This window comes from Marmota monax, unplaced genomic scaffold (assembly GCF_021218885.2).
Source record: "Marmota monax isolate L192 unplaced genomic scaffold, Marmota_monax_Labrador192_F-V1.1 WCK01_AAM20220418_F8-fsc00274, whole genome shotgun sequence".
NCBI lineage: Eukaryota > Metazoa > Chordata > Mammalia > Rodentia > Sciuridae > Marmota > Marmota monax.
The window spans coordinates 1,337,571-1,364,686 of record NW_026694547.1 but is presented as its reverse complement, the minus strand read 5'-3'; the positions used below and the strand labels follow the sequence as shown (position 1 = coordinate 1,364,686).

The 27,116-nt window shown below is 40.6% G+C and overlaps 1 protein-coding gene across 3 annotated transcripts in view; it reads left to right on the top strand.

Annotated features, from left to right (window-relative positions):
* Positions 1–27,116, top strand: part of Dnah9 (dynein axonemal heavy chain 9) — a 330,995-nt gene that overhangs the window by 256,564 nt on the left and 47,315 nt on the right. For all 3 annotated transcript variants that reach the window (XM_046420725.1, XM_058571596.1, XM_058571595.1), the window contains 7 exons: positions 285–489; positions 3,360–3,524; positions 7,103–7,243; positions 11,893–12,063; positions 13,772–13,894; positions 21,706–21,899; positions 24,377–24,525. In XM_046420725.1, the coding sequence (XP_046276681.1) occupies positions 285–489; positions 3,360–3,524; positions 7,103–7,243; positions 11,893–12,063; positions 13,772–13,894; positions 21,706–21,899; positions 24,377–24,525 (1,148 nt within the window). The remainder of the gene's footprint in view (positions 1–284; positions 490–3,359; positions 3,525–7,102; positions 7,244–11,892; positions 12,064–13,771; positions 13,895–21,705; positions 21,900–24,376; positions 24,526–27,116) is intronic.

The following is a 27,116-nucleotide window of genomic DNA, read 5'->3' as shown; positions in this document are numbered from 1 at the left end:
CATCTGCTGGAGCTTTTCCATAATATCCTAATCTGTACTGACCACCACCAGAATGGCTCTCTCTAGAGTTGCGCAGTGCACATATCTAACGTGGTGACCAAGGGAAAGTTGGTTCCCTTCCAAACCTGTACCCTAAATTACGGCAAAGAAAGACCCAAGGGTGCATGCTAGACATGCCTAGGAAAAGTACATCTAAATATAGCCACATTGTTGGCTATGATCTTGGAAAAAAAAAAAATCTCACAGGAAATCACCCCGCCTTCACATGAGCCTGTACGTTCCAGATTCATTAAAATTGGAGACAAAGAGTGTGAATACAATCCCAAGTTCCGGCTCATCCTTCACACCAAGCTGGCCAATCCTCACTACCAGCCCGAGCTGCAGGCTCAGGCCACCTTGATCAACTTCACCGTGACCAGAGATGGCCTGGAGGACCAGCTGCTAGCCGCCGTGGTCAGCATGGAGAGGCCAGATCTGGAGCAGCTGAAGGTGTGTCGGGTGTTCACCAAGGAAGGGAGGAGGAAGGTGCTCTGCTCTAGATCCTGCAGTTCACCCTACTGTGGGAGCAGGGGTCGGGCTGCTTTCCTTGCTACCAAGAAAGTGAACTCTGCAATATGGTGGAAGAAACCCAACCCCATAGAGCCACCCAGAAACACCAAGTTAGGAAAAGGAGGATATAGTCAGTTAAAACAGAGGACAGGCAGGAAAAGGGACACTCCTACAGCCAAGAGCAGGGCCTGGCACAGGACTCTGATCCCATACATTCCCACGCCTATGTCCAGCCTAAGTGGAATCAAATCTGCAGTGGTAACAGAAGTGGGTTCGACCCTGCTAGGGTTGTGCCTCAGTCAGCTCTGGGTGCCATAACAACATACTACAGACTGGGTAGCTTTAGCAAAGCCATCTACTGTTCCACGGTTCTGGACGCTGGAAGCCTGAGATGAGGGTGTCACCATTGTCGTTTCCGGCGAGGACTCTCCTCTTGGCTTGTAGGCAGCCACTTTCTCACTGTGCACTGTGCTCCCCCATCTGATCTCCTCTTGTGCATGCACAGAGAAAGAGAAAGCTCTCCTGCATCTCCCCAAAAGAGTACTAATCCCAGAACAGGATTACAATTCTTAGGACCTCATTTAACCTCAGTCACCTCCCTAAAAACACTGTCTCCTATACAGTCACATAGGAAGTCAGGGCTTTGACAATTCAATTTATGAATTTAGGGCAAAAACAACTCAGTCCGTGGTGAGTATCTCTATTTTCTCTTTTCTTGAATCACGATTAGGTTAGGTTACATGGGTTTAAAATTACAGCGCACGTGGGATTGATTTCAGGCCTTCCCTGGGGCTCTGCCTCTGCGATCATTTATTTATTGAACACCCATGGAGCACCAACCGCATAACAGTCAAGGTTATAGGTATAGAGGATTCAGCCTTGACCACAGGAAACCATGCACCTGTCCCCATGGAGCTTATGGCCTAGTAGAAGTATATGCAAAATAAGAATGTAAACCAAGACATGATATCATTTCAGCAAATGATGAGGATTTTTTTTGGTATATGCACATAATGTAATTTATTTTTTAATTTTATTAGTTCTTCTTAGCTATACATGACCATAGAATCCATTTTGATAAAGTGTACAAGCATGAGGTATATCTTATTCTAATTCGGACCCCATTCTTGTGGGTGGGCATTGCTGGCAGCAATGATGGTGGGGTTCTCTAAGGTATTTTCACAGGTGTTCATAGGAAAATCATGTTGATTTTATTTATTTATTTACTTATTTATTTATTTTTGTTTATTTATTTGACAGTCGAATGCATTTTGACACATCATACATAAATAGAGTATAACTTCTCACTTGTCTGGTTGTACCTGACGTAGAATCAGACGGGTCATGTAGTCATCTATGCACATAGGGTAATAATGAAATCATGTTAGATTTAGTCCACTGTCTTTCCTATTTCTATTCCCTCTTCCTTTGGTTCTCCTTTATCTGATCTACTGAACTTCTCTTCTTCTCCCTCCCCATCTCTTTATTATGGGTTGGCTTCCACATATCAGCAAAAAAACATTCAACCTTTGGTTTGGGGGGATTGGCTTATTTCACTTTGCATGACAGTCTCGAGGGATAAGAAGTTTGAAGAAAATAAAACAGGGTGATACTGGAAAGCTAGGGGGCTAGTTTCAATAGTGGTAACCAAAAACAGTTCTATGAGGAGCTGGCATTTGAACTAATTCCTAAATAACTCGAAAGCTGCTCGACACAGAGCATTCCCAGCCAAGTGAGCAGCAAATTCTGGTCTTGAGGTAGGTCTGAGGTAGACCAGGGTGGCCACGGCTGAAGCCTCAACATGTAGCCTTTGGATCTTTCCATGGATCCAAAGGCTACATGAGGACAAAGGAGCTAGAGCTACCTGAACTTAACTCCCTGGCTCCCAAAACTGGAATAAAAGGTGCCCAGTACCTTGGAATATGAAGCCTAACCATCAGAAAGGGAAAAATGAGGTGGGATTCACTTGGATGCCAGTCTCTCTCCAGCCTTGGAGAAGGCTCTTGCAATGATCTTGTCTAAATTGGGTAAGATGAGTTTCTACTGTTTTGTTTTGTTTCTTCCAAGCAAAGCATAGGAGAGCTGTTCATTTGGGGGCAGTAAAGTGGTGATAAAGAGGACAAGCTAGAGAACTAAAACTTGACCTTTCCCTCTATTCGCAGCAATAAATTACATTTAGTGACACTGAGTATATCAACACTGTGCTAAGGATAGCACAAACATCCCGCAAATAGGAACTGATATTAACCCCACTGGAAAGAGAAAAATTAGCCCAAGTCTCATGCCTCGAACAGTCATTCCCTTTGTCTGAGTGGAGGATGAGTTTCAGGATCCCTCTTGATTCCAAGACCAGTTGAGTTTCAAGCCACTGGTCTAATGGTATTTGCATATAACCCACTTGCAACCTCCCTGTACTTTTATGTCATCTCTAGGTTACTCATAATCCTAATGCAAGGTAAATGCTGTACAAGTAGTTTTTATACCATATTGTTAGGAAATAATGGCAAGAAAAAAGTCTGTATGTGTTCAAAAAAGACACCATTTTTTAAAATATTTTTGGTCCGCGGTGGTTGAATTTGCACATGTGGATATGGAGGACAGTAGTGTAGGGTACTGTTGGGTTTTGACTTATCTGCTCATCTCCTGTTGCTTGTGGTCTCAAGCACCCCACTACTTGGCCTCCACTTTACAGTCTCGAAGGGCAGGGACTCTGGCCCTAGGAACGATTTTTTTTTTTAAATTCAGACTTCTCCCCAGCATAGGATGCCCTGGGCATCTCTGCCTTACTCTTTCTTCCTCCTTATTTGCAGTCAGATCTCACAAAACAGCAAAATGGATTCAAAATCACACTCAAAACATTAGAAGACAATCTGCTCTCGTGCCTCTCCTCGGCATCTGGGAACTTCTTGGGAGAAACAGCTTTGGTGGAGAATCTGGAGATCACCAAGCAGACTGCTGCTGAGGTGGAGAGAAAGGTAACTTTATTCTAGATGGTCCGGGGAGGCAGCCCCCCATTTGGGTCCTCCTGTGATTTTTCTCTGCTCAGTCCCTCAGTCTGACTTTTTGAAAAAAAAGAAGAGTAACAGCATTTCCATCTTCCCACCATTCTTCCAAGCAGTGACTACCTCACATTCTGTGTTACAGTTTCTATTTTCTGGAAAATGCTTCTGACATCTGGGCTCCACAAACTTAACTCTGTGCAGTCCTGGCTTTCTGTTCAGGGAATCAGACTTCAAACTGAATGCCTCAGATAGTTTGTGGAATGGCCCCGAAGCTAAGGAATCACATTGCTGTTAAAGTTCTGAGATTCAGGCATGATTGCATCCTAAGAAAACCCACTGGACTAGCAAAATCTCCCAAGTCTGATTTTAATGAGAAAACTTCAATGACATGGCAGGAAACTCAGTTCTCAAACTCTCTATCATCCTGGGAAACAATTAGAGCAGATAGTTTCCTTCATCCATTTCACAACATTTGGAAGGTTTTTTTTCCCCCTTGCAGAGAACTAGAAGATGACTTGACGAGGAAGAGAGGCCAGTCTCTCATCCTTTCCCAACAGACATTCAAACCTGTATAGGCCCTTTTGCAATCCCAGTCCTGCTCTTGGATCAGAAGACCAGTTGTGATTACTCATTCTGATTCAGATATCACATACATCTTAACGGTGCCCGGGAACAGTGAACCTTGGAATGAATATGCTTATTGCCGACTTACTGGGGGTTCTCCAAATATGAAAGACTTTCCCAAGTAGAGACAAAGTAGAAAACTTGAAAAATAATGGTTAGAGCAGATAAGCCAGATCAGACCCACTGTGGGATAACAGCTCTTCACTCAGATTGGAGTGATGATCCCCAAAAGAGGAGGGTATAATCTAACCCTGGCTCAGCAGAGGATGTGCCCCTCAGCTTTTTTTTTTTAATTTGTTCCCATTTTTTTTAGTGTTTTTTTTTTTTAATTTTTATTGTTGGTTGTTCAAAACATTACATAGTTCTTGATATATCATATTTCACACTTTGATTCAAGTGGGTTATGAACTCCCATTTTTACCCCATATACAGATTGCAGAATCACATCCGTTACACATCCATTGATTTACATATTGCCATACTAGTGTCTGTTGTATTCTGCTGCCTTTCCTATCCTCTACTATCCCCCCTCCCCTCCCCTCCCCTCCCCTCTTCTCTCTCTACCCCCTCTACTGTCATTCATTTCTCCCCCTTGTATTATTTTTCCCTTTCCCCTCACTTCCTCTTGTATGTAATTTTGTATAACCCTGAGGGTCTCCTTCCATTTCCATGCAATTTCCCTTCTCTCTCCCTTTTGCCATTTATCTATGACCTCTACCTCTCCAGAGAGGACCAAAGAGGTTGTAAAGCAATGATGGCAGAAAGTCCTCTGCTCTGGGCAGGAGAGATCTGGCTCACATATGAGTAGGTCAGAGGATGGATCAGCTGTGTAAAAAATCAGTGAACATTTATTGAGCACTTGCTGTCTTCCAAGTATTACATGAAATATTTTTATTTCTTTTGTTCATTTTTTTTTTGGTTGACTCCATAGCTTAGCTATTGTAAATAACGCTGCAATAAATACGAGTGTGCAAATATCTCTTTGATGTGATTTCATTTCCTTTGAATATATACCCAGTAGTAGGATTGCTGCATCATCTAGTTATTCTATTTTTAGTTTTTTTGAGGAATCTCCATGTTGCTTGCTACAGAGACTATAGTAACTTCTATAGATCTTTCCTAATTTTAAAGCTACTCACTTTATTTCACTTTATGGATTAACCTTGCTTTGTTTATACGTAAAAATATATGTTACTTTTAAAATATATTTTCAAAGAGTCCAAAATTAAGCAATGTATTTGCTTCTTACCAAACAGCATAAGGATTAGAGAGTACTTTAATTCTGATCATTCCTTCCCAACTTCTATTATTGTTTTATAATATAGCTAATGTTGTCTTGTTGCTGCTGAGAATCTGCTTTCAGTCTAATTGCTATTCCTTTTCAGCTTTGTCTTTTTTAGTTGCTTTTAACAGTTTCCCTTCTTCTTTGATGTTTCCGAATTTTACCACATAGTCAGAATTTATTTTTTTATTCGTTGTACTCATGATTGATATGCTTCTTCAAGATAAGCGCTGTAACCTTTTATCAATTTTCGAAAATTCTTAACTCCAAATATAGCTCCCAAAGTAACTTCCAGCCAGAAATCATGATGCAACTCAGGAGGCTGAGGCAAAAGGATCTGAAGTTTGAGGTCAGCCTGGGCAACGTAATGAGCACCCCTGGGTTCAATGCCCTGTACTGAAAAAAACAAAAGAACAACAACAACAACAAAAAAAAAACTTCAAATATTGTCTCTATTTCATTCTTTCTATTCCCTACTTCTTCCTACTAGGACTATCTGAATCTTCTCATTCTATCTTCCAAGTCTCATAAACTTACATATTTTCTACTTTTGTTTCTGAGCTGCATTTGTAACAATTTCTTTAGGTCTCTCTTCCAGTGTGTTTCTTTCTTTTCAACTCAAGCCTCTTATATTTACCTGTACATTTTTTTTTAATTTAAATAACTGTCTTATTTTTAGAAGTCTAGTTCGTTCTTTTTCACATATGCCTGTTCTTTTGGTAATGACCTTATTATGTGCTTCTTTTATATCTACTTGTTCTGGAACAAGGACATACTTGTTCTGTCTGCCTTCCCAGCCCTTTCTAGACTTTAAAGACCACTATTCATGAGATAAGGTTTTTTGTTTTTTGTTGTTTTTTTTTAGCTTCCAGAAATGAGGGAGAATATGCAGTATTTGTCTTTCTGTTTTAAGTTGTTCAGTCATCTTTAGTTCTCAGGGTGCCAATCCTTCTGGGATTTAGGAGGTGTTCACTTCATTGGAAAAGGTCTTCTAACTGTCCCCTTTGGTAGCACTTCTTCTTGTTGTGAGAACATCTTCAATAAGGATCACTGCTTTTTCTTGTGGACTTTCACAAGTTATCAGTAGTTGATTCTATTTTGGAGTCTGAGGGCAGAGAGCATTAAGGTTTGTATTTAAGTGACATGTTCTTGAAGAAATCTCTCTTCCTGTTGCTTAGGTTTCTCTTCTTACTTTTACCTGTAATAAGAAATTTTCTGAAAATAAAAATACTCCATTAAAAGAGATTTTCTTTGTGAATTTATGTATTAACTATTTCATTAAACTTTTTTTTAAAGAAAATTATTTTGCTTCTTTCCATGGACTTCCACTGCTTGGCATGGAGTTCATTTTAAAGCAATATATATTTTTCGCATTTTGAGGAAATCATCTCATCAGCTATGGAGCTAAGAAGCTGGCATATTTCCTAACTATGAGAACTGACAGCTCAGTCTGTGAGAGCAAAATTGTGTATATTGTCCTTCCATTCAAGCTTGATATAGGGCTTTTCCACTTCTTCCCACTTTTCCCATTTCCATTCCCTCCACCCCATACACAGACACACACTACGCACACAGAAAGATCAGCTTGATTCTCTGGAAGCCCTATTTAGTTTGAACAATGGCCTGCTATTTATTTTCTCAACAGGTCCAAGAAGCCAGGGTGACTGAAGTAAAAATCAACGAGGCCAGAGAGCACTATCGGCCAGCAGCTGCCCAAGCCTCTCTGCTCTACTTCATCATGAATGACCTCAGCAAGATACACCCAATGTATCAGTTCTCTCTCAAGGTGATTTATACCTGGAGTTTTTTTGAGTAATCGTAATCAAGCGGTGTTATGTCTCTAATGTAATTTCCCATGAGAGCTTATCCATGTGCTTCATTAGTTATGGCAGATCTTGAAGATCAAGGCCAGGAGTACTGCTTCATTGGCTTCAGACCTGTATTACAGGTCCTCATTTCTTTAACTGAGTATTTTATAATTCATTGGAACAGAAGCAGGTGCCACAGCAAGGCTTAGCTTCATTCATTCCATAAGCAAATTCAGTATGGGTGGCTACTGGATGTGTGCATGTTGGATGTGTGGACGAGGATATCAGAGAAATGTCAGAAATTTTTCCTGTCCCCAGAGAGGATTGAATATGCACATCACTTGTGTTGATGAAAGACCAGTGCAGGCCATTATAACAGTCAACTTTAAATTACTTTTCTTATTACTTTAATATCCCCAAAGCAACTGTTTTATGGTTGTTGCAATATTCCTGAAGCCAAAGTTGTTAGCAAATTTCAAGTGCTGACTAAACTCATCTTACCCATGAAAAAATAAAACCCATAAATTTTAAGTGAACCTCGGAAACTATCATTCTCCCCTAGTGAATTCATTAAATGACCACAATTAAAGAAGCATTAAGAGGAGATCAAACGTTTCTGAGCAACTTCATTGGTTTGACCCAACAAAGAGGACATGCACATGTACAAATAGGAGAGAGACAGAGAGAACATATGTATATGGACACAGAGATTTCACACACACACACACACACACACACACACACACACACACCTCAGTATGTGTATTACATGCTAAGTCATCATGTGGAGGTCAAGGTGTGGATATGGTGATGAATACCTGAGAAATCAGAAGCCCCCCAGTACCTGGGGCTCATTTAATTGGAGAGGGCTTTTCACCACTTCCCAATCCTTTTCCCTTAACTCAAAATCTCTGCAGATTGGAAGACATGTGGTTATAATATTTTATGTTTTTAAGAGAAACTCGATCCTTGGCCTTATAATCAGATTATGAAAACATATGAAAGAAATATAAGATATTTCAAAAACAGATATAAAAGTTAGCATAAGCCTATTAACTACAGGTTCATCTCCCTAGTTCCAAGAGTAGTTGAAGTTGACTATCAGAAGCCTACCATGGTGACTTGGAAAACAAGATCCGAGATGAAATTCATGAAAATATGTGCTAAAACATGTTATCAGTTGTTCTGTAGCAACAGCATCCTGATCTAGGAAACTCTGAAGCACTACTTTTAAAAAAAAAGAAAGAGGTGCACTTTGGGTCTCCATGTTGTTATGAAGAATTGCTAAGAACAACTACTTTTCATTGACCAACTAGATCATTGAAAACAGATGGAAATTCTGAGTGATAAATAGCTGTGGGATGGGTCTTCAAAAGAACAATGCATTTGAAAGTCTCCTGTGATTTGATTTAAAAAAAATCTGTCTACTGGAGTTTCTACAGTCTCAATTTTCATATGAGGATCAATTTTGCAGTTCTCATTTCTGGCACACAAAGGAGAGACATTCTCAGAGTATGAAAACCCCAGAGAGACCAGTGTGCCAGGAGCCACATGTCCCATTCAAAGCGTTTTGAGCAAGAATGCGGTAAAACATTTGTACTTGCTTTTACACAAGCAGAAATTCATCCAAATGCAAGTTTTGAATGAACTTGAAGTTCAACATGTAGTTAAGATAGGAATGAAAGCAAAGTAACTTCTCTTCAAAACTCAACCAAAAGCTGGGAGACACACATAGAAGGCACCACAGTGTCATAGGTGAGAGGACACCTCCCTAGGATATCCTGCAGACTGCTGGGAGGCCCAGCGTAGCTGCTGTGTGCACTCTATAGAAAGGCATGACTGGAGGAATACCATTTCTCCATGAGATGGGAAAGGGATCATCAGATAGACAGAAGCAAGATGAACACAGATCACGGGTTTCAAACAGGGAACCCAAGGTCTTGTTGATCTCTTCTCTTTGGTCCACAGAAGGCTTTTCAAATACTTGAATAGGTTACCAATATTTTAAAATAAGGAGATTTAGTCTGAAGGTATACCTCAGTGGTAGAGGGCTTACCTAGATGCATCAGACTTGGGTTCCATCTCCAGCACCACAAATAATATTATAATAATATAAAGAGAATTCACATAAATACCGATTTGGGGCTTCTCGTGAAAATTGGGAAGATTGACAACATTGTATTCACATTCCACATGGCATGAATTTGTAGCTGCTTCTCCCTAGGTGGGCACATGCCCTCTGTGTCCTGGTAGTCTTCCTCCTCCCTATTTGGTCTTGTACACCTGGTTCCTGGAGGCATTTGAGTTGGACAGTCTTGATCTGGAGCATCCCTCATTCTCTTGGGAATTAGCAGAGCAAAGTGATTCATTCATTCAACAATTCTTTTTCAGTCCTATAATATGCACAGAGCTGGACTCGATTTTGAAAAATGCAACTATTTTTATTCAAGTAGAAAGACAAAACACTAGGCAATCACTCATGGGCCCTAAAAATGTTCCAAAAGCTTGTGAGTATCTACCAGGGGAGCATAAGTCAATAACCAGACCATGTGGGCAGAACAGACCTTCTGGAGAAAGTTGTGGGAGTGGGGATCAGGCCCAGCACCAGAGTTGTTCATAACCACAAAGGGAGAGAAACAGGGATGGAAAAAAAAAGACAGTCAAATGAACTTAGTGTAAAGAAAATCCTGGATGTATCCAGATTTTTCATTTTCTTTAACTCTCTTCCTGAATCGGGAATCATTTTATTTAAACTTAGTAACTCAAGATTCGTTGCTGATTACTGTTATTTTGATAGAGCCTTAGAAGAAAGCTATAGCAACCACCTAGAAAAGTACCCATCCATCTCCATGGACCTATTCTGCACATGGAAGCTTCTCAAATTTCTCTGTGTGGTTCTAGAGAGCTATGGCTTCATCAGCTCATAGTGAATTAATATTTCACCTAAAATCTACCAAGTGAAGGCAAACATCACAATGGATTGGGCTGAAGATACTGCTGAGATGAAGACTCCAAGGGCTTTGTTTAACAAGAAGAAATGTGGATCTGTGAATGGAGAGAGAAATTCACATTTTTTTTTCCTATTTTGCAAATGAAGAACTACTGAGACTCAAATCTTATGTGGTTTCCATCTAGGTTCAAATACTTGGTCTCAAAAAGACTTTAGATTTTTTTTCTTCTTTTTCTTCTTCTTAAAACCACAAAAGGAAAATAGAGAAGAAACTAGAAATCTTCAGAACCAAGACTCTGAAGGGTCCAATTGTATCTTGGCTTTTATTTTCTTTAAGGATTTGTTCTATTTGTGTCATACTTAAAGGGTAGCATTCCAAATATTCATTTTTTATGAATAGTCATTATTTAAGTTTAAAACAAGAGAAAATTAACTTATGTGATTTTTTTTTACTGCCCATCATACCCATAATATGTAGTTCTAAAGAAGAACCCAAAGCTGGCTGTACTCCCACCATTGCAGAAGGGTTCATAAGGGAAAAAGGACACTTTCAAGGACTCTTCAAATGACTACAAAATTAATAGGAAAAGAACAAATAATATCTGAGACTCTGATCATTATCAAAGGAAAAATCATTAACTAAAAATATTCTCACTGCCTGTTATGTGCAAGGGTCAGTTCAACAAAGTTTTACGGAGGATTGTTTCTGCCCCCAAGAATTTTATCCCATGCTGTAGAGCATCATTAATCCTAGCTGTGTCTACTTTCTATTCAGGTAGTTACCCAACAAAAACTTACTGAATTTAAAGTATATTGACTACTGGATGTTTGTTCTTCACTGATCAAAGCCTTGGGCTCTTCTCTGTGTGTCCTTGTATTTGATCCTTTTCTTTTACTAAAAGAACAATATCATCACAGATTGGGGAAGTTTTAAAGTTATAAAGAAAAGAGTTTTATTTCTGTTCACAGTTCTTGGTCCAAGGTCAAGAGGACACATCTGGTGATGGCCTTATTGCTGGCAGAGTCCTTATTGAAGTGGGGCAAGGCATGTGTGTTTCCTGGTCTCTCCCCTTATAAATCCACCACTAGGGGGTGCAGGGACACACTCCTGTAATCCCAGCATCTGAGGAGGCTGAGACACGAGGATCACGAGTTCAAAGCCAACCTCAGCAAAAGTGAGGCACTAACAACTGAGACCCTGTCTCTAAATAAATTACAGAATTATGGATTGGGGATGTGACTCAGTGGCTGAGTACCCATGAGTTCAATCCCTGGTACTACCCTCCCCCAACAACAACAACAAAAAAAAATCTCTATTCAATTTTAGGGGTTTCACCCTGATGATCTTATCCAGTTTTACCTTCCTCCCAAATTCCCTTTCTCTTAATTACATAGTCAAATTAAGCTTCCACTCTCCTAAAACCTCACACTAGGGATTAAAATCCAATATGATTTTCAGAGGGCACAAACTACATTCAAACAGTGGCAGCCCCATAGGGATCTAATTGTTCATCTGAGCAAACTAAGAGCTAAAGCATCTTCTCTTGTTACCATTGTCTCTTCTTGTCTTCCCCAGATATACTGGGATCACTTTTCATTGGGTGGGCTGGAAAATTGACCACTCATATATAAAAGGAGGTTCATGTAAGTCACCAAGATGCTACCCTCTGTCCTCAGGCCTTCCGAATCGTCTTCCAGAAGGCTGTAGAGAAGGCCACTCCTGGTGAGAGCCTCAAGGAACGGGTCACCAATCTAATAGACAACATAACCTTTTCTGTGTACCAGTATACGACCCGTGGACTCTTCGAGTGCGATAAGTTGACCTACCTTGCCCAACTCACCTTTCAGGTAAAAGTAAAACGAAAAACTAATTTCTAGAAGATAGGTCATTTTTAGTGTCCAGTCATCAGGTCTTAAGAAATTTGCTTCTTTTTTTTTTCTTTTTTTTCCCCACTAGCTGGGGATGGAACCCAGGGCCTAAGTTAATGCTCTACCACTAAGTCATGCCACAGCCCTAAAACTTTCTTCTTCTAACATCACTTTCCAAAGAAGTTCCAATAGGTTACATGCATGCTGCCCCCACATTGTCCCCCTCATGACAGATATGCTGAATCAATCATTGTACTTTTTCTTGCTGATCCTGGATGAGCTCTGATCCTTCTAAAAATATCCCTCCAGCAGCCACTGCTAGTCAATCAAAACTGGCACTGAAGATGGAACCAGATGGCCATACTGAAAACTAGAAGATTTTCCAATGCCATCAGAAGTTTCGTTCCATCAATATTTATCTAGATAATAAGTTTACTGACCTAACCTTCTCCCAGGTTAAGAAATCACACAAGACATTGTAGCAACCATGGCCTTAGAAAATTTTCAACAACTTTGGTTCTTAAAGGCCTGGGGAAATTGGAGACTTCTAATATTGCTGCATCTTGAATGAGAAACCCTAGTCTTCCAGTTAATTTCAATATCAAAAAGTCATAAAAATTTACTTCCTTTCACTTATCCCCCTAATCGTTTAGAATTGGGATTTTTTTTTTTCAATATATACATTGGTAGCACAGACTAGACTATCTCAAAGGCCACTTCCAATTCCAAAAGTCAGATATCGTATCATTTTGTGCTGACTCCATGTTCCAAAGTCGAGCTCTATAGATGTGAGCATCTCTTAGTCCTCTCATGTTCTGTAATTCCCAGGCCAGCCTAAATGATAGCTTGGCCTTAGAAAATACAGGGGTTCCACCTCTCACTGAAAATCATGTCTCTAACCAAGCCAAAAGCTTTTCCCCTCCTGCACACACTGTTGTAATTCCCTTCCAAACCTCTGCATTTTTCATTTCCCCCCCATCTGAAAGTCCTACCTTCCTGTTCAATATTCCCATCTCTTAGCTTTTCAAGACCTAATTCAAACTGACTTAAAGAGGGCTGGGGATGTGGCTCAGTGATAGAATGCTAGCCTGGTAAATACAAGGCCCTTGGTGTATTCCCCAGTACTGGGGGCGGAGGCCGGGGCATGGGGGGGACTACTTATAGAAAATTTAGTCAATTTAACCCCTTCCTTCCTCTGGCTTGCTGGCCACTCCCTTGTTCAGGGACCTCTCTCCTATTTTTAATTCACATATGTGCTTCTGTTTTGCATAAATTCACATTGTTGATTCATATGTGTGTTTCTATTTTGCGTGTGTTCATATGTCACTTTGGCACTTTCCTCAAATCATGTCATTTGTATGTGTCATCTGCTCAATTAAATTTCAGGCACATACTCCTTGGCATTTATGATTGATACATAATAAATGCCTGCTAACCAAGATATATAGTCATCCACTGGGTATATTTAAGTCACTGTGATATTGGGGTTGAAAACAGATGCACATAGGAGTAATTTGCATAAATATACACTTTCTTCCAATCCATCCTCTCTAAATAACCAAAATTGATGGGCAAGCTCTAGTGTTAGAGGCAGCAATAATTACACTGAGTGACAATCCCTAAGATCCCCTGAACCTGAGGCCACCACAAGCTAAAGAAATATGGTGTCATGTTCCCTCCTTTGCAGATCCTCCTCATGAACCAGGAAATCAGTGCAGCAGAACTGGACTTCCTGCTTCGATCTCCAGTGCAAACAGGCACCCCTAGCCCAGTGGAGTTCCTCTCCCATCAGGCCTGGGGAGGTGTCAAGGTCAGTACTGGTTCCTATGAAAAAGTCAAGTTCTCATCTCTTAGTCTCCTCCTGACACTTGTCCCTACAGTGTCAACAAGGATCTCAATTTTTGAGCTCAAGTATGGAGCTGTGTCCCTTTTCCTGTACACCCACAGCAGGCTCAACCTTCTGAGCATGCATTTTGGTGTGTGAGGGCTCTGTCTCCAGGGGAGAAAGGAACCTTAAGTCCCTATAAACTTCTCTGAGCTGCCTTCATCTACCAAGGCTCAGGACTGGAATACGGGCTCTGTGGTGAGTCCCTGGGACTGATGTGGCACTGCTGCTGCAGTAGCATTTCTAAAAAAGCAGACATCTCCACATGAATCTGAACTCAGACCCCAAGCAGGGAATGCATTCCAACCTGGGACGCTGGCAGTGATAAGAACTCATGCTTATTGAGTGCCTCAGAAAGGCAAGGTCTCATTTCACTGTCGTGTCCGTCTTGGCAATAGGTGTTATGGGTTTCCATTTAACATTTGAGGAAATTGAGGTCCCACTTCTTACTAGTGGCAAATTCAGAACTCACATTTTGGCCTGGCTGGGGGCCAAGCCCATTTTCATTCCATATTGTGCAGCTTAGTTGGGATTTTATAAATGTCAAAAAGAATCAATAAAGTCCTTTCAATAGGCACTGTGCCTACCTTAAGAGAACCTGACATGATGCCTGCAGGAAAGGACAACTGAGTGAATCCCAACTCCAGAGAGTCCAGTGCCTACCAGACTAGTCACCTATGGAATGGCATCTGCATAAGATGAATCCTACTTATGATCTTCCATATTTGTTGCATTTTTACAGAGACTTGATTCACAAAGAATTATGAGTCTACAGCAAGGGGATTGGTTTTCTTTCTCTTTATATATCTAACTCAGATTATTTTTAAGTAATTGTGGATTCACAGGCAATTGTAAGACATAATACAGGGATATCCCTTGTACCCAGCTTCCTGCAATGCTAACATCTTGTAATACTATATACAATCACATATCCAGGAAATTAACATTGACATGATCCACCAATCTTAGTCTGATTCCACCAGTTTTACAGAAATTCGTGTGTGTGTGTGTGTGCGCTTGTGTGTGTTTAGTTAGAGGACATGTGTAGAGTCATGTAATCACCACCACAGTCAAGACCCAGAAAGTTCCATTTTACAGAGCTTCCTCATGTTGGCCTTTTATACTCACAGTGTCCTCCTTCCTTACCCAGTTCCTACTACCAACCAACCACGAATCAGTTCTCCATTTATATAACATTTTTCATCTCAAGGATATTATTTGAATGGAAACATATGGCACATAACTTTTTGGAATGGGCTTGTTCACTTAGCATAATTCCCTTGAGATCCATCCAAGCTGATTTACTTTATAACAAAAGCCCCGAAATAAATCATTTATGTGCAGGCTTTCCTCTTTCAAAGGAGTCGTCTTAAGAAATTCTAGGCTAATTCCACTAATGCTACCATTGCTCAAAATCCTTTCCTAACTTCTTTTTCAGAGTCTATAGCTATCCTTTCAATCAACCTTAGGACTATATATAAATCAGGAATCATCAAACTTTTCATGAGGGACCACATAGTAAATATTGAGGGAACCACTCAACCGTGCCAAAGACACATACAGTGTGGAAATGAATGGACATGGCTGAGTTCCCGTAAAATTTTATTTAACAAAACAGGTGGTGGGCCAGATTGAGCCTGAAAGTTATTGTTTGCTGATCCTTGATTTAAATAATAAAGGTGGAATTTAATTTTTATTTAACTTCATTCATCATCCTGAACCCAATCTGGTGAATGAAAAAGGAAATAATACGTTGGGAAAGAAACAAAGGAGGATTTTCTTCACAACAGCAACCAAAACCACAAACTTACAAAACCTCTAAGAATAATTGTAATAAATGCAGATATCTGGGAAAACTATCAACTTTTCTACCACACAGAATATGAATAAATAGATACACTTTAGAGTGTATTTATTCTAGGGTAGCACTGTCCAAAATAAATGTAGTGCAAGCCATATTCGTAATTTTAAATTTTTTCATTACCCACATTAAGAAATGTAAAAAGAAATGAATGGAATAAGTTTTAATAAAATAAATAAAATATTTTCTTTGACCCGGTACAGCCAAAAATATTATCATTTCAGTGCGCAGCTTTTATAAAATGATTGTGTTTGCTTATCATTACTGTGACAAAATATCTGGAATAAACCATTTAAAAGGAGAAAATGTTTATTTTGGCTCACAGTTTCAGAGGTTTCAGTCCATGATTGCTTGACACTGATGCTCTGGGCATTTAGTGAGGCAGAAAAACATGGCAAAAATGAATAGCAGAAGAAAGCTGTTCATCTCATGGCAACCAGAGAGCCAGAGAGAGAGAGAGAGAGAGCGCAGAGACCAGGGTCCCAAAATGTCCTTCAGGGGCACACCCCCAATGACCTAACTTCCTTCTACCACCCCCTGAAGTTTCCACTACCATCCAATAGTGCCACAGGCTAGTGGCCAAGCCTTTTTTTTTAATCATACAAACTTTTGGGGGACATTTAGGATCTAAACTGTCAATTAGAAAACAATTTTATATTTTTTTGCTAAGTCTTTGACATCCGATGTGTAATTTTTATACATAAAGCTTATCTCAGTTTAGAAGTTAAATTTTCATCCAAAACACTTGTATTTCAACTTCATAAAAGTTAAGAGTTGAAACAATTGGTCCCTGTACCCAAGTCAGCCTAAACATCTTTAAAAGTTTTCCTATTACTAAAATAAGTTCCAGTTTCTACATTTTAAAGCCATTAACATAAAATAGAATTAAAAATTCAGGGCATGGCCTCATGCACCTGTGGTCCCAACTTCTCGGGAAGCTGAGGCAGGAGGATCACTTGAGCCTAGGAGGTCAAGGACAGTCTGGCTAATGTGACAAGACTATCTTAGATTTAAAAATAAATCAGTCCTTCTGTCACAATAACCACCCTTCAAGTGCCCAATGGTCACCCATGGCCAGTGGTTACCTTTTGGACAATATGATCCCAGACCTTGAGAATAACAACTCATAGTCTGATTGCTTTATGGAGAAATAGGTTCTGAAAAGCAATTTTGAATGAGCCCATCTGCAGAACTAGAACAATGAGAGAAATGGATTTGTCAACACAGGCTCTGGAATCAGATAAACCAGGGTTCTATTTCAAGTTTGTGTGTGCAAATGGCCTCTGGTATGTTGTCTTAGACCTCTTGTTGCCAGGGCAAGGGCAGGGGTTTCCAGGGGGTCCTGAGTCCAGGTTCTCCTCCTCCAGAGAAAAGAATTGAAGGAGACCCAGGAGATTGGCAGGAAAGGCAGAGGCTTATTGAAAGTGAAAGTAACACATTGTTGAGGGTAGAGTGGGTAGAGGGTAGAGTGGGTAGACTGTGGAGTGGCTCAAGGCTCTGTCTACACAATAGGCTTCACTTTTATTCTCTCCTTCTCCCTTAGCTGGATCTGAGGTTGATTGGCACCTTGAATGACAGCTGAATTTTATATAATTTCTTTTCTATTGCCCATGTATGTTTCTTTTTCCCTCAGAAAATGCACAGAAGGGGAGCAAACCACAATGCCAATGATAAGTTCAACAGCAAAAAGTTAACTTTAGGTCCGTCTCTTGGGCTATTGCGCATACCTGAGACTGAGAGCTTTCCCTTCGTGAGTGATCTTGAATTCCCTTTGTGGTCATCTAGCTTTCTCACTTTAACCACAAGATGGCCACGTTTTCCTTCACAAGAAGGGGCTTAAGGTACAGTGCTGTGAGGGCCTAGGTTGAGCTGAGAACCCTAAGAGATGATTCCTTCCGTGTGCCCTATCTCCTACCTTAACACTCTGAGCCTTCGGTTCCTTATCTGCAAAATGGCCATCCTACCTAGCACCTTTGTTGAGGGTTTTCAGACTGTGTTAATGTTCAGTAAGTGGAAGCAGATTATGGTGCCTTGATTTGAGGCACCATACATCCAATCTCAGTCTCTGACTCCACCATCTTCACATGGTGAAGATGAAAGTTGGTTTCCTCCGTGCAGGTTTTTTTCCTCTTGTTATAAGGGCACCGGTATGAATTAGAATCTAGCCTTGTATCCTCATCTTAAATTAGTTACATCAACACAAAGATTCTGTTTCTAAATAAAGTCATGATCACAAGTCTGGGAGGCTAGTTCTTCAATGTATCTTTTTTGATGGGCACGATTTATCCTATAACAATTATGATTCTTCATTACCCTGTAAGACACATAAGCGCTGTCATTGATACCAGTTGAGCTTGATAGAATTTGTCCATAGAAAGAAAAACTTTCAGGAACTCTAAGTTGCCCAGTTGGGCCTAGTCCAGTTTCCTTTCTCTATATTATCACACAAAGCCCTCTGCAGTAAAAGTCAAGAAGAATAAGTGATTCACAGGCATTCATTTTATATAGCTCAACTCAAAAGCTATTGTGCAATTTCATTCCATTCCTCTTTTCACAAAATGAGTTGTTGGGTTGGCTTGGCTTGGCTTGGCTTCCTTCTGCTCTTTGTTCTGTTTTGTGGGCGGGGCTCATCTGGCTGTTCAAAGTCTTTTGCAAATGAGCAAAGCTTTATCTTTCTATATGAGTTTGTTGTGTGAAGCAGCAAAGTCCAGATCCTTCAAAACTCAATTGCAATCCAGGATGCACACAGGTGAGGGACAATTCGATATGTGGTATACATGGTCTTTGATAAATACTCTTTTAAATATCTGGTTGGATTTTAGCCTAAAGCAACAAAATAAGTATAATTAAATAGAACATGATCTTAAAAAAATTTTAGAGGCTGGGGTTGTGGCTCACCTAGCATGTGCAAGGCCCTGGGTTCAATCCTCAGCACAACATAAAAATAAATAAAATAAAGGCATGGCGTCCAATTACAACTAAAAAATAAATATTAAAAAAAATCTAAAGCATTCTATCTAATGAGGAAGGTTGATTGTCTTGTTTCCCCAGAAGAACTAATAAGCAGGAAATGGATGAAATCTTTCTGATAAAATCCTGCTTTTATTATTATCCTTTGGAAGGATTTTTTCAATCCCATCAAATGCTGAACTGTAAGGTAATAGGAATGTTCTCTTCATTAGGAAATCTCATCTGTGATGGATTTCTTTGTTAACCTTTGAAAAGGCCTCTCACTACCACTCTGGTTGCCAGTTTAGCTCAGTTGTATTTTGCTGTGCAGTCCAAAGTAATTAGGTTAATTAGTCATTTCCATTTAGCTTATTAGAAGGCTAGAAATCCCTTTTCCTCATTTGGGAGATTAAACGTTGCAATTGTGTTCACTCCAGAGCTTCAAGAAACTGTGTTTCAGACCCAGTCCTTGGCAGCCGGGAGTGCTGATCACAGTGTATTTTTCTCCTCTTTGTGGCGATGCTGGGGGCGGGGGGCGCGGGTAATTGGCTTGCAGAAGGGTTAATGATGATGTAAGTTGAGGAGAGGAGGTGAGTGGCTATCTGGAAGAAGATGAAAGTTGGTTCCCCAGCACAGACAGAAATAATTACAGCAGCTGCAGCTTTTCTCAGTCCACCAAGAGCCCTCCTGCTGGCCACCCAGATGTCAAACTTTATTAATTGAGCACTCGCTAAGTGCCAGGCAGTGCCTTAGAAAGTTCTTGCCCACCGGGAACTCACAATCTTGTGGGAGTAACAGATAAGTAAACCGGTAATTGCAATTCAATAGCTATCCAGCCCCCGAGGAAGGACCAGGGAGGACTTTATAGTTTTCCAAAACTTTGCATCTACTTGAGAGTGAGAGAGTAAGAGAAGCGGCAGGTGATTACTTGGCCTCACTTTCCAGATGAAAAATCCAAAACTCATGAAGGTTTAAAACCAGTCTCCAAGTCCCGTGGCTCATCACCAGAAATCTTGTTTATCTGAGCTTCTTCCACTGTCTCATTCACTGCTTCTCAGCATGAATGAAGATGTGGTCTTCCTGCTATAAGTGGTCAGCATGAAATCCAGAAGTCACAGAGTACCTGTGAAAGGATCTATGTTTATCCCCCTGGAGGAAGAGAACAGGCAAGTCCAGGTCAAGTGGATGGGTCCTTCTGCAGCTTCACCTTGCCCTTCTCACCAGATTCTTATCCTGAAACCACTCTGTTTTCTGCCATGCCCTACCCTCCAGACTATGGCTCTTGTTGATCCTTCTCATAAAATTCCCCTCCCTTCCATCTCTACCCAACAGAACTCTATACATCTCCTTCCTCCTCAATTTAGGCTTATAAGCTCCTTGAAGGTCCATGTCTTTTTGTTCACCATTGTGATTCCAAGTCCCTAGGAAGTAGTAGGCATGCAATAAATGTTAAAAGAATGATGAATGAGTCAATGAATGAAGGGATTCAAATAACAAGAATGTATTGGGTTTTTTCAAAACTCATGGCACTCTCATAGGTGCTTTAAATATGCTGTCTAGCTTTGGAGAAACCAAACACATCAACAGAGTTGAATAATGATGAAGGGACTGCAGGTCAGTAAGTGTCTAGGTTAGCGGTGTTGGTGGGCACTCTGGATAAACAGGATAGACACTCATCCATCCAAAATTTAGTTCCTGTGTCAAGACTGATGAAGACGCACACATACCAAAAGGGTATATAAAAGCTGATTATTCCAATAATGAGGCTTCTGGCAGAAGCAAGAGTGATCCCAAGCATTCTAAAAATGGCTTGAGAGAGCCAGGAAAAGAAACTACCTTGGGGTACTTATGGTAGTTAGGGGGTGAGTCCGGAGCAGGTGCTCCTGGGCACAGGCAAGGGCTTACCTGGTACAACATCCCTCCAGCATCTAAGGAGGAAATGGCCAGGCTTAGTGATCAGCTTGCCCAGATGTGAGCAGAAGAGGAAGAAGGAGGGATATGGCTTAAATGCTATCAGCAACCAAATATCTGAAATTGATTGAAGGTTTAGTAAAGTTTCCAACTCTGTGAGTAGCTCTATGTGCTCCACCCCAGGGGAAGGACTACATGTTCTAAGTTATAGAGTCTGTGCCTGGGGAAAGTCACTGACTTTGAACTGGCCCTTGACAATTCAGAGAACCTTAATAAATAGAAAGCGTGACCAGCACAAGAAAAGCAAGGAGTAAAATTTAGTGGACAAGGCAACAGAGTCTTGCACATGGTAGAAGTAGTACAAACAAGGAATTGGGTGGGGAACGAGTCAGGCATACTTCCCAGGTAGGAGACTGGTAAGCTGAGACAAGGTAGGACACAGCAGCATACCTGGTAAACTGGATGAATTGGAGGGAAGAAATACATGAAAAGATTTCATTACTTAGCTATGTCCAAATTGACTTAATCCATACAGAAATAGACAACTCATGGAAATTTTTGTAGTTGGCATTAATACAAAGTCAATGAGATATTTTGAGAGATGAATTGACAGGATTTGGTGGCAGAGTGAGTGTGCAGATGGAAAGAAGAAGCCTATGACTTAGGTGTCCATGTACCACAACCAGAATAATAATGGTACCCCTTTGTGCCCCTATTTTCCATATAATATCATGCAAGTGAGTGTGGCTCAGTCTCTGCTGTCTATAGTCTCCCAAACTGGTCATTTGCTAATTTTGCATATTACTAGGGGCAGTCTGATGAGGATGAGCTGGTCAGAATCCTCCCTCTTCTTTGATTTTTTTTTTCCTGGAGGAAGATCCAAGACTCCAAACAGACTATACATGAGACAGAGTTGTGTATATAATACCACTTGCCTTTCAACCTCCAACGCAACACAAATTACAGCTTTCTAGAGAAACTGCATTTTGGAGAAAGATTCTTTGCAATTTCCCAGGCACTTTCATCAATGGAAGAATTCTCTAATCTGGATCGAGACATTGAGGGATCTGCCAAGAGCTGGAAGAAGTTTGTGGAGTCAGAATGTCCCGAGAAGGAGAAGTTCCCCCAGGAGTGGAAGAACAAGACAGCCCTTCAGCGCCTCTGCATGATGAGGGCCATGCGGCCTGACCGGATGACCTACGCCATGAGGTAGAGAACATGGGATGGTGGGAGGCCTGGGACAGGCACTCCAAAAGACAGTCTCAGGACGGCAAGGCTAAAGTGTTATCCAGCTCTTCACTGCTATGATCAAATTATCTGACAAGAACAATTATAGAGGAAGAAAATTTATGTTGGTTCACTGTTTCAGATGTTCAGTCTATGGTTGGCTGACTCCATTGCTCTAGGCCAGAGACAGAACATCATGGCGGAAGGGCATGGGAAAGAAAATCTGCTCAGGTCATGGCAGCCAGGAAGGGGAGGGGTGGGTCAGAAGGGCAGGAACAGATGTAGTCCAGGTCATGCCCCCAGTGACCTATTTCTCCCAGTCACACCTCAGCTGCCTACAGTTAAACCACCCAGCAATCTATTCAAATTATTAATCTGTCAAGCAGACTAATCTGCTAATGAGGTTACAGAGCCCATCATCTAATCACTTCACCTCTGAACATCCCTGCATTGCCTAACAAATGAGCTTTTAGGGGGATATTAATAATATAAACCATAGCGGTTGAGCCTCAAGGCCATGTGTGTACGGTAATAAGATCCTTTTTATCAACAACCAAAATTCCAAAGAACAGAGAGTTCATCCTTAGCAAGAAAAACATCTCTTTCATCAGATGTTTTTTAAAAGGAAAAAAAGATGGTTATAGCTTTAAGTAATGTAATAAATGAATGGCAGAAAATTGAGGATGATTTTTATCTGCTGGCTTCTAATTTTTCTGAAGAGTTTGAAGACCATCAGTTGAATTTGTGTGAAAGGGAGAGGGGCAAGGTTGAGTATTTGAAGAGAGTGGAGAATGTTTGAAAATGGATCTGCGAAAAATGGGAGAGAAGGCTAACCAGGGAGCTCCAAGTGGTGTTGAAGGGCCTGGTTACTGGTTAAGATCTTGCACTTCTGGTGACACCTGTCTTCACCATTGGATAATTTTCTCCAGAGTCCCAGGTGTAGATTCGGAGCTACATTGATCCAGAGCTCAGATCATCTCAAATTGGTGTGTTGAAATAAGAATTAGGCAAAGGAGGTGAGGATGTTGGCAAGAAAATGACTGGGAGTCATAGGCCATGTATTTTGCAGAGGCAGAAAGCAGATTAGTGGTTGCTGAGGACGAGGGCATGAGAATTGGAATCAATTATAAGGAATCTATAGTGTGATGAAAATCGAGTTCAAACACTAGATTATGGTGAAGATTGTGCAACTTGATAAATTTACTTTAAAAACATTGAAAAATATACTTTAAAATGAGTGAATTGTAGGGTATATTGATTATACATCAATAAAATTATTTTTAAAAAGAAAGAAATTACAGGTCATGGAGTCTATACTGGATAGGAAAGAAATGAATAGAGTAAGGCTGTATGGGGGAAAATACCAGAAAGGCCAGGATACTGAAATTCCTGCATTTGTAATGGCACTAGGGCAAAGAATAGGTTAAGTAAAGGTGTATTACCAAAAGAACTATAAGGATAGACGGTGTTAGTCAGAAAAAGGGATAGCTCCCTTTATGGCATCAGACATAAGAGAAGTTTCCACGTAATGATATGGATGAAGGTGTAGCCATGGAATTAGGTAGCTGAAGAGGGGAGGAAATGAAAGATTACTCAAATTGAGGTCACTTAGAGGATAGAGGATTGTCTACATGGATATTGATGTTACCCAGGCAAGAGGAGAGGAAGTCCATGAGCCTAAGGCTCAAGTGTTCAGTAAATGAGAAGAGTGGCCAAATGAGGCAATAGATGACAATGATGTGCATGGATAGTGGTGAGACAGGGAAAATGAGCCTCATTGGAACCACGATAAAGGGAAGGTAATGGTTTAAAAATAGCATTGGACAGTGAGCAGCACCCTGATCACTGACAATCCTCAGGTGTAGGAGTATGAGCCCAGTTGAGAAGGCTGCATGAAGAAATAATGTCCTCGGGGGATAGTGGAAGTCTCAGTGAAGGTCAGGAGTTTGGCCAGACCGTCATAAAACATTTGCAGCTGTGAGGATATATTTAGCACAAAATGGGCCACTTTAGAAGGGAAGCATTGTTAAATGGAGTGAGAGGAAAGAAAAAGGAGAATGATGAAAGATGAGAGCAAAGAAAGAATCTGATAGAGCTCTAAATCGTGGGCAGGAATGGTGCATAGCAAGGATCTAGAGAAGGTGGTCTAGCTGCCAAAAAGTATACAGAAGGCATTGGTCCTAATCAACCCTATGGATGGACTGAAGTGAGAGGGTGCCAGGCTAGAGTTGGCAGTGACCTAGTTGGACAGTTGTACAGAAGGAGCCCTGATCTAGATGAGCTGTCCTACAACTAGCAGCACAGTTTGTAAGTGTTGACAAGTTGTGGACTTGTAGCCAGTCCTAGCTCTATAGCTACCTAATCCACAACCCTGGGCATGTTCTTTCTTTTCTAGAGGCTTCCATTTCTCAAATGTTATCATTTTCTGACTATATGTGTGTATACTTTCTTTCTGGCAGAGATTTTGTTGAGGAGAAGTTAGGAAGCAAATACGTAATGGGAAGAGCACTAGATTTTGCAACTTCCTTTGAAGAATCAGGACCAGCCACTCCAATGTTTTTTATCCTGTCCCCAGGGGTGGACCCACTGAAAGATGTGGAAAATCAAGGTAAGGAAAACCTCCTCTTGGAACCAACGTTGCACTAGCCCCCTTTACTCTTGGGTCTATGGATTCTCTTTTCCAGATTCAAGGTTCACTATGCAATACTCTCCATTTGCAAACAGTAGAGAATCAAGGTCATTGCTGAAGCAAAACCAGAGAATATCATCAGAGAGAAAAGCCCACTCTGTGCTATGTAGGGTCCAATTTCATTGGGCCCCAGACAATCCAGGATAATTCCTGAATCTCGAAATCCTTAATTTACTCACATGTGTAGAACTCTTTTTGCTATGTGAAGTACATATTCGTGGGTTCCAGAGATGAGCAAAATGGACATATTCAGGGGCCTGTTCCTCTGCCTACCTATTCCTTTTGCAGTCTACATTATTGCACCAAATTCAATTACTTTTCATTCTCCAAAATATGCTGTTTCCCCTCCTACATTCTCTTCCCTAGCCTAGGTCTACTTATCCTGCTGGGTTGACTTTAACGTCATCACCTCCAAGAAGTCCTATTTGATTCCTGAGGTTGTAGGCTCCCCTCCCATGTATTTCTAGAGCACCCTATCTCTATGAATGCCACATTGTCATTGCCTGGTGACTTGTGTCTCTCTGAGTGAGCACTCCTTGTGAATAAGGTTTATTTTCAACCTTGGTATCTCTAGTGCTTAGTATTCTGCTTTTGATGTCATGGGTGTACTCCCCCCCTCACTCCCCCCCCACACACACTCATCCATGGTATCTTTAGGGAATTGGTTCCAGGACCCCCTACAGATACCTAAACCTGTGGATGCTCAAGTCCTTTATATAACATGATGTAGTATTTGCATGCATGCAACCATGCACCTTCTCCCATATACTTGCAATGACCTCTAGATGAGGTCTTATTTTTTTATATTTATTTTTTAGTTATAGGTGGACACAATATCTTTATTTTACTTTTATGTGGTGCTGAGGATGGAAGCCAGTGCCTCACGCCTGCTAGGTGAGCGCTCTATCTCAGAGCCACAGCCTCAGACCTCTAGATGACTTATAATACCCAATTCTATGTAGATAGTTGTTACATTGTTTAGGGAACAACAAAAAAATCTGTATATGTTTAATGCAGACACAATGTTTTTTAATATTCAGTCATGGTTGGTTGAATCTGCGTAAGAAGAACCCAAGGATACCATGAGCCAATGATTTAAGGAGTGAGCCAATGAATGACTAACACAAACTATAAAACTAGCAAAACTGTATTTTTTTCAGAGTTAAATAAAGACCTGATGAGTTTTTATAAAACAAAAATGCAGACTATGTAATACAACTTCCTGAGTAGTCAGTCTTTTATTCATTGTGTAATGAAAGGAAAATACAGCACATGCCTTGGGGAGATAAAACTACCCTGGTCCTAAAGAGTGGATGAGTTGTATAATTGAAAGAAGGAATTACTATTCCTTATTCACTAACTAAATATGGACCTTCACAGTTTCTTAAAAAGAATCAAGTAACACCTGCTCACAGTATTTTTAAAGAATGAATAATAAAATTGAATTTAAAAAAAAAACAAAAACAGCTCCAGCCTTCCCCATACCAAGTCCTTTCTTCCAGACACTGTTTTTGTCCATTTCTAAATTTAGTCCTCCTGAGTTACTTTTCTATTTCATACTAGTGATCATTTGTCGCCATTTCTAAATTTAATCAGTTTTAGATACCTATTTATTCCATGAGATGAGAAGTAGGAATCTAGCTCCCATTGTTATCTGAGACTCCATGTGTCTGTTGGCACTCATGTGTCACACAGTAGGTATACAGACCACACTGTCTTTTTTAAGCTTATTTTTTTATTTTTTTAAAATATTTGTATTAGAGCTTTATGAGTTTTTTAATTTTTATTTTATTTCATTTTATTTTACTTTTGTTTTGTTTTCTGCTTTCTTGATGCAATGACATTAATGACCTTGTGGATAGGGAGAGAGACTGCCCCTCTCAAAGCTCCCAGGTTGGTCTTCCAGATAGGAAAGGGGTCACCTGAGAGCACACTTCTCCTGTACAAACTAACCAGTCTAGACGTCCACCCATCTCCTTGGTGAGCTCTCACACACCAAGCCCAGTATTCCTTCCCAGTATTCCACCAACCCACAGTCAGGTACCAGACAAATAGAGCCAGTCCAGATGCCCCAACGCTCACCAGAAATAATCATATTAACCAGTCCTGATCTACTTACCCTGCCCTGCCTTGTGTTCCCTATGAAAACCTTGATAAAGGCTCTGACCTGGATTTCCCCTTGCTCCCTTTACCTCCTGACCAAACTTAGTACTTCCCCACTTGGCCCTGCATGGTATAATATGTTTCTTTCAGGAAATGTGATAAAATGTGATAAAAAAATCCCTTCAGTGGATATTGTCCCCTTATCTCCATAAATTAAAATCCCACAGATACAAATGAGATATGCTACTACTCACCAAGACTCTATCTGTTCTCCCAAAATTTTCAACATCTTTTGCTGAGATATAATTCATAATTCATACACAATTCACCCATTTAAAGTGTATAATTCAGCCAGCGATGGTGGTGCACCCTTGTATTCCCAACTACTAGGAAGGCTGAGGCAGGAG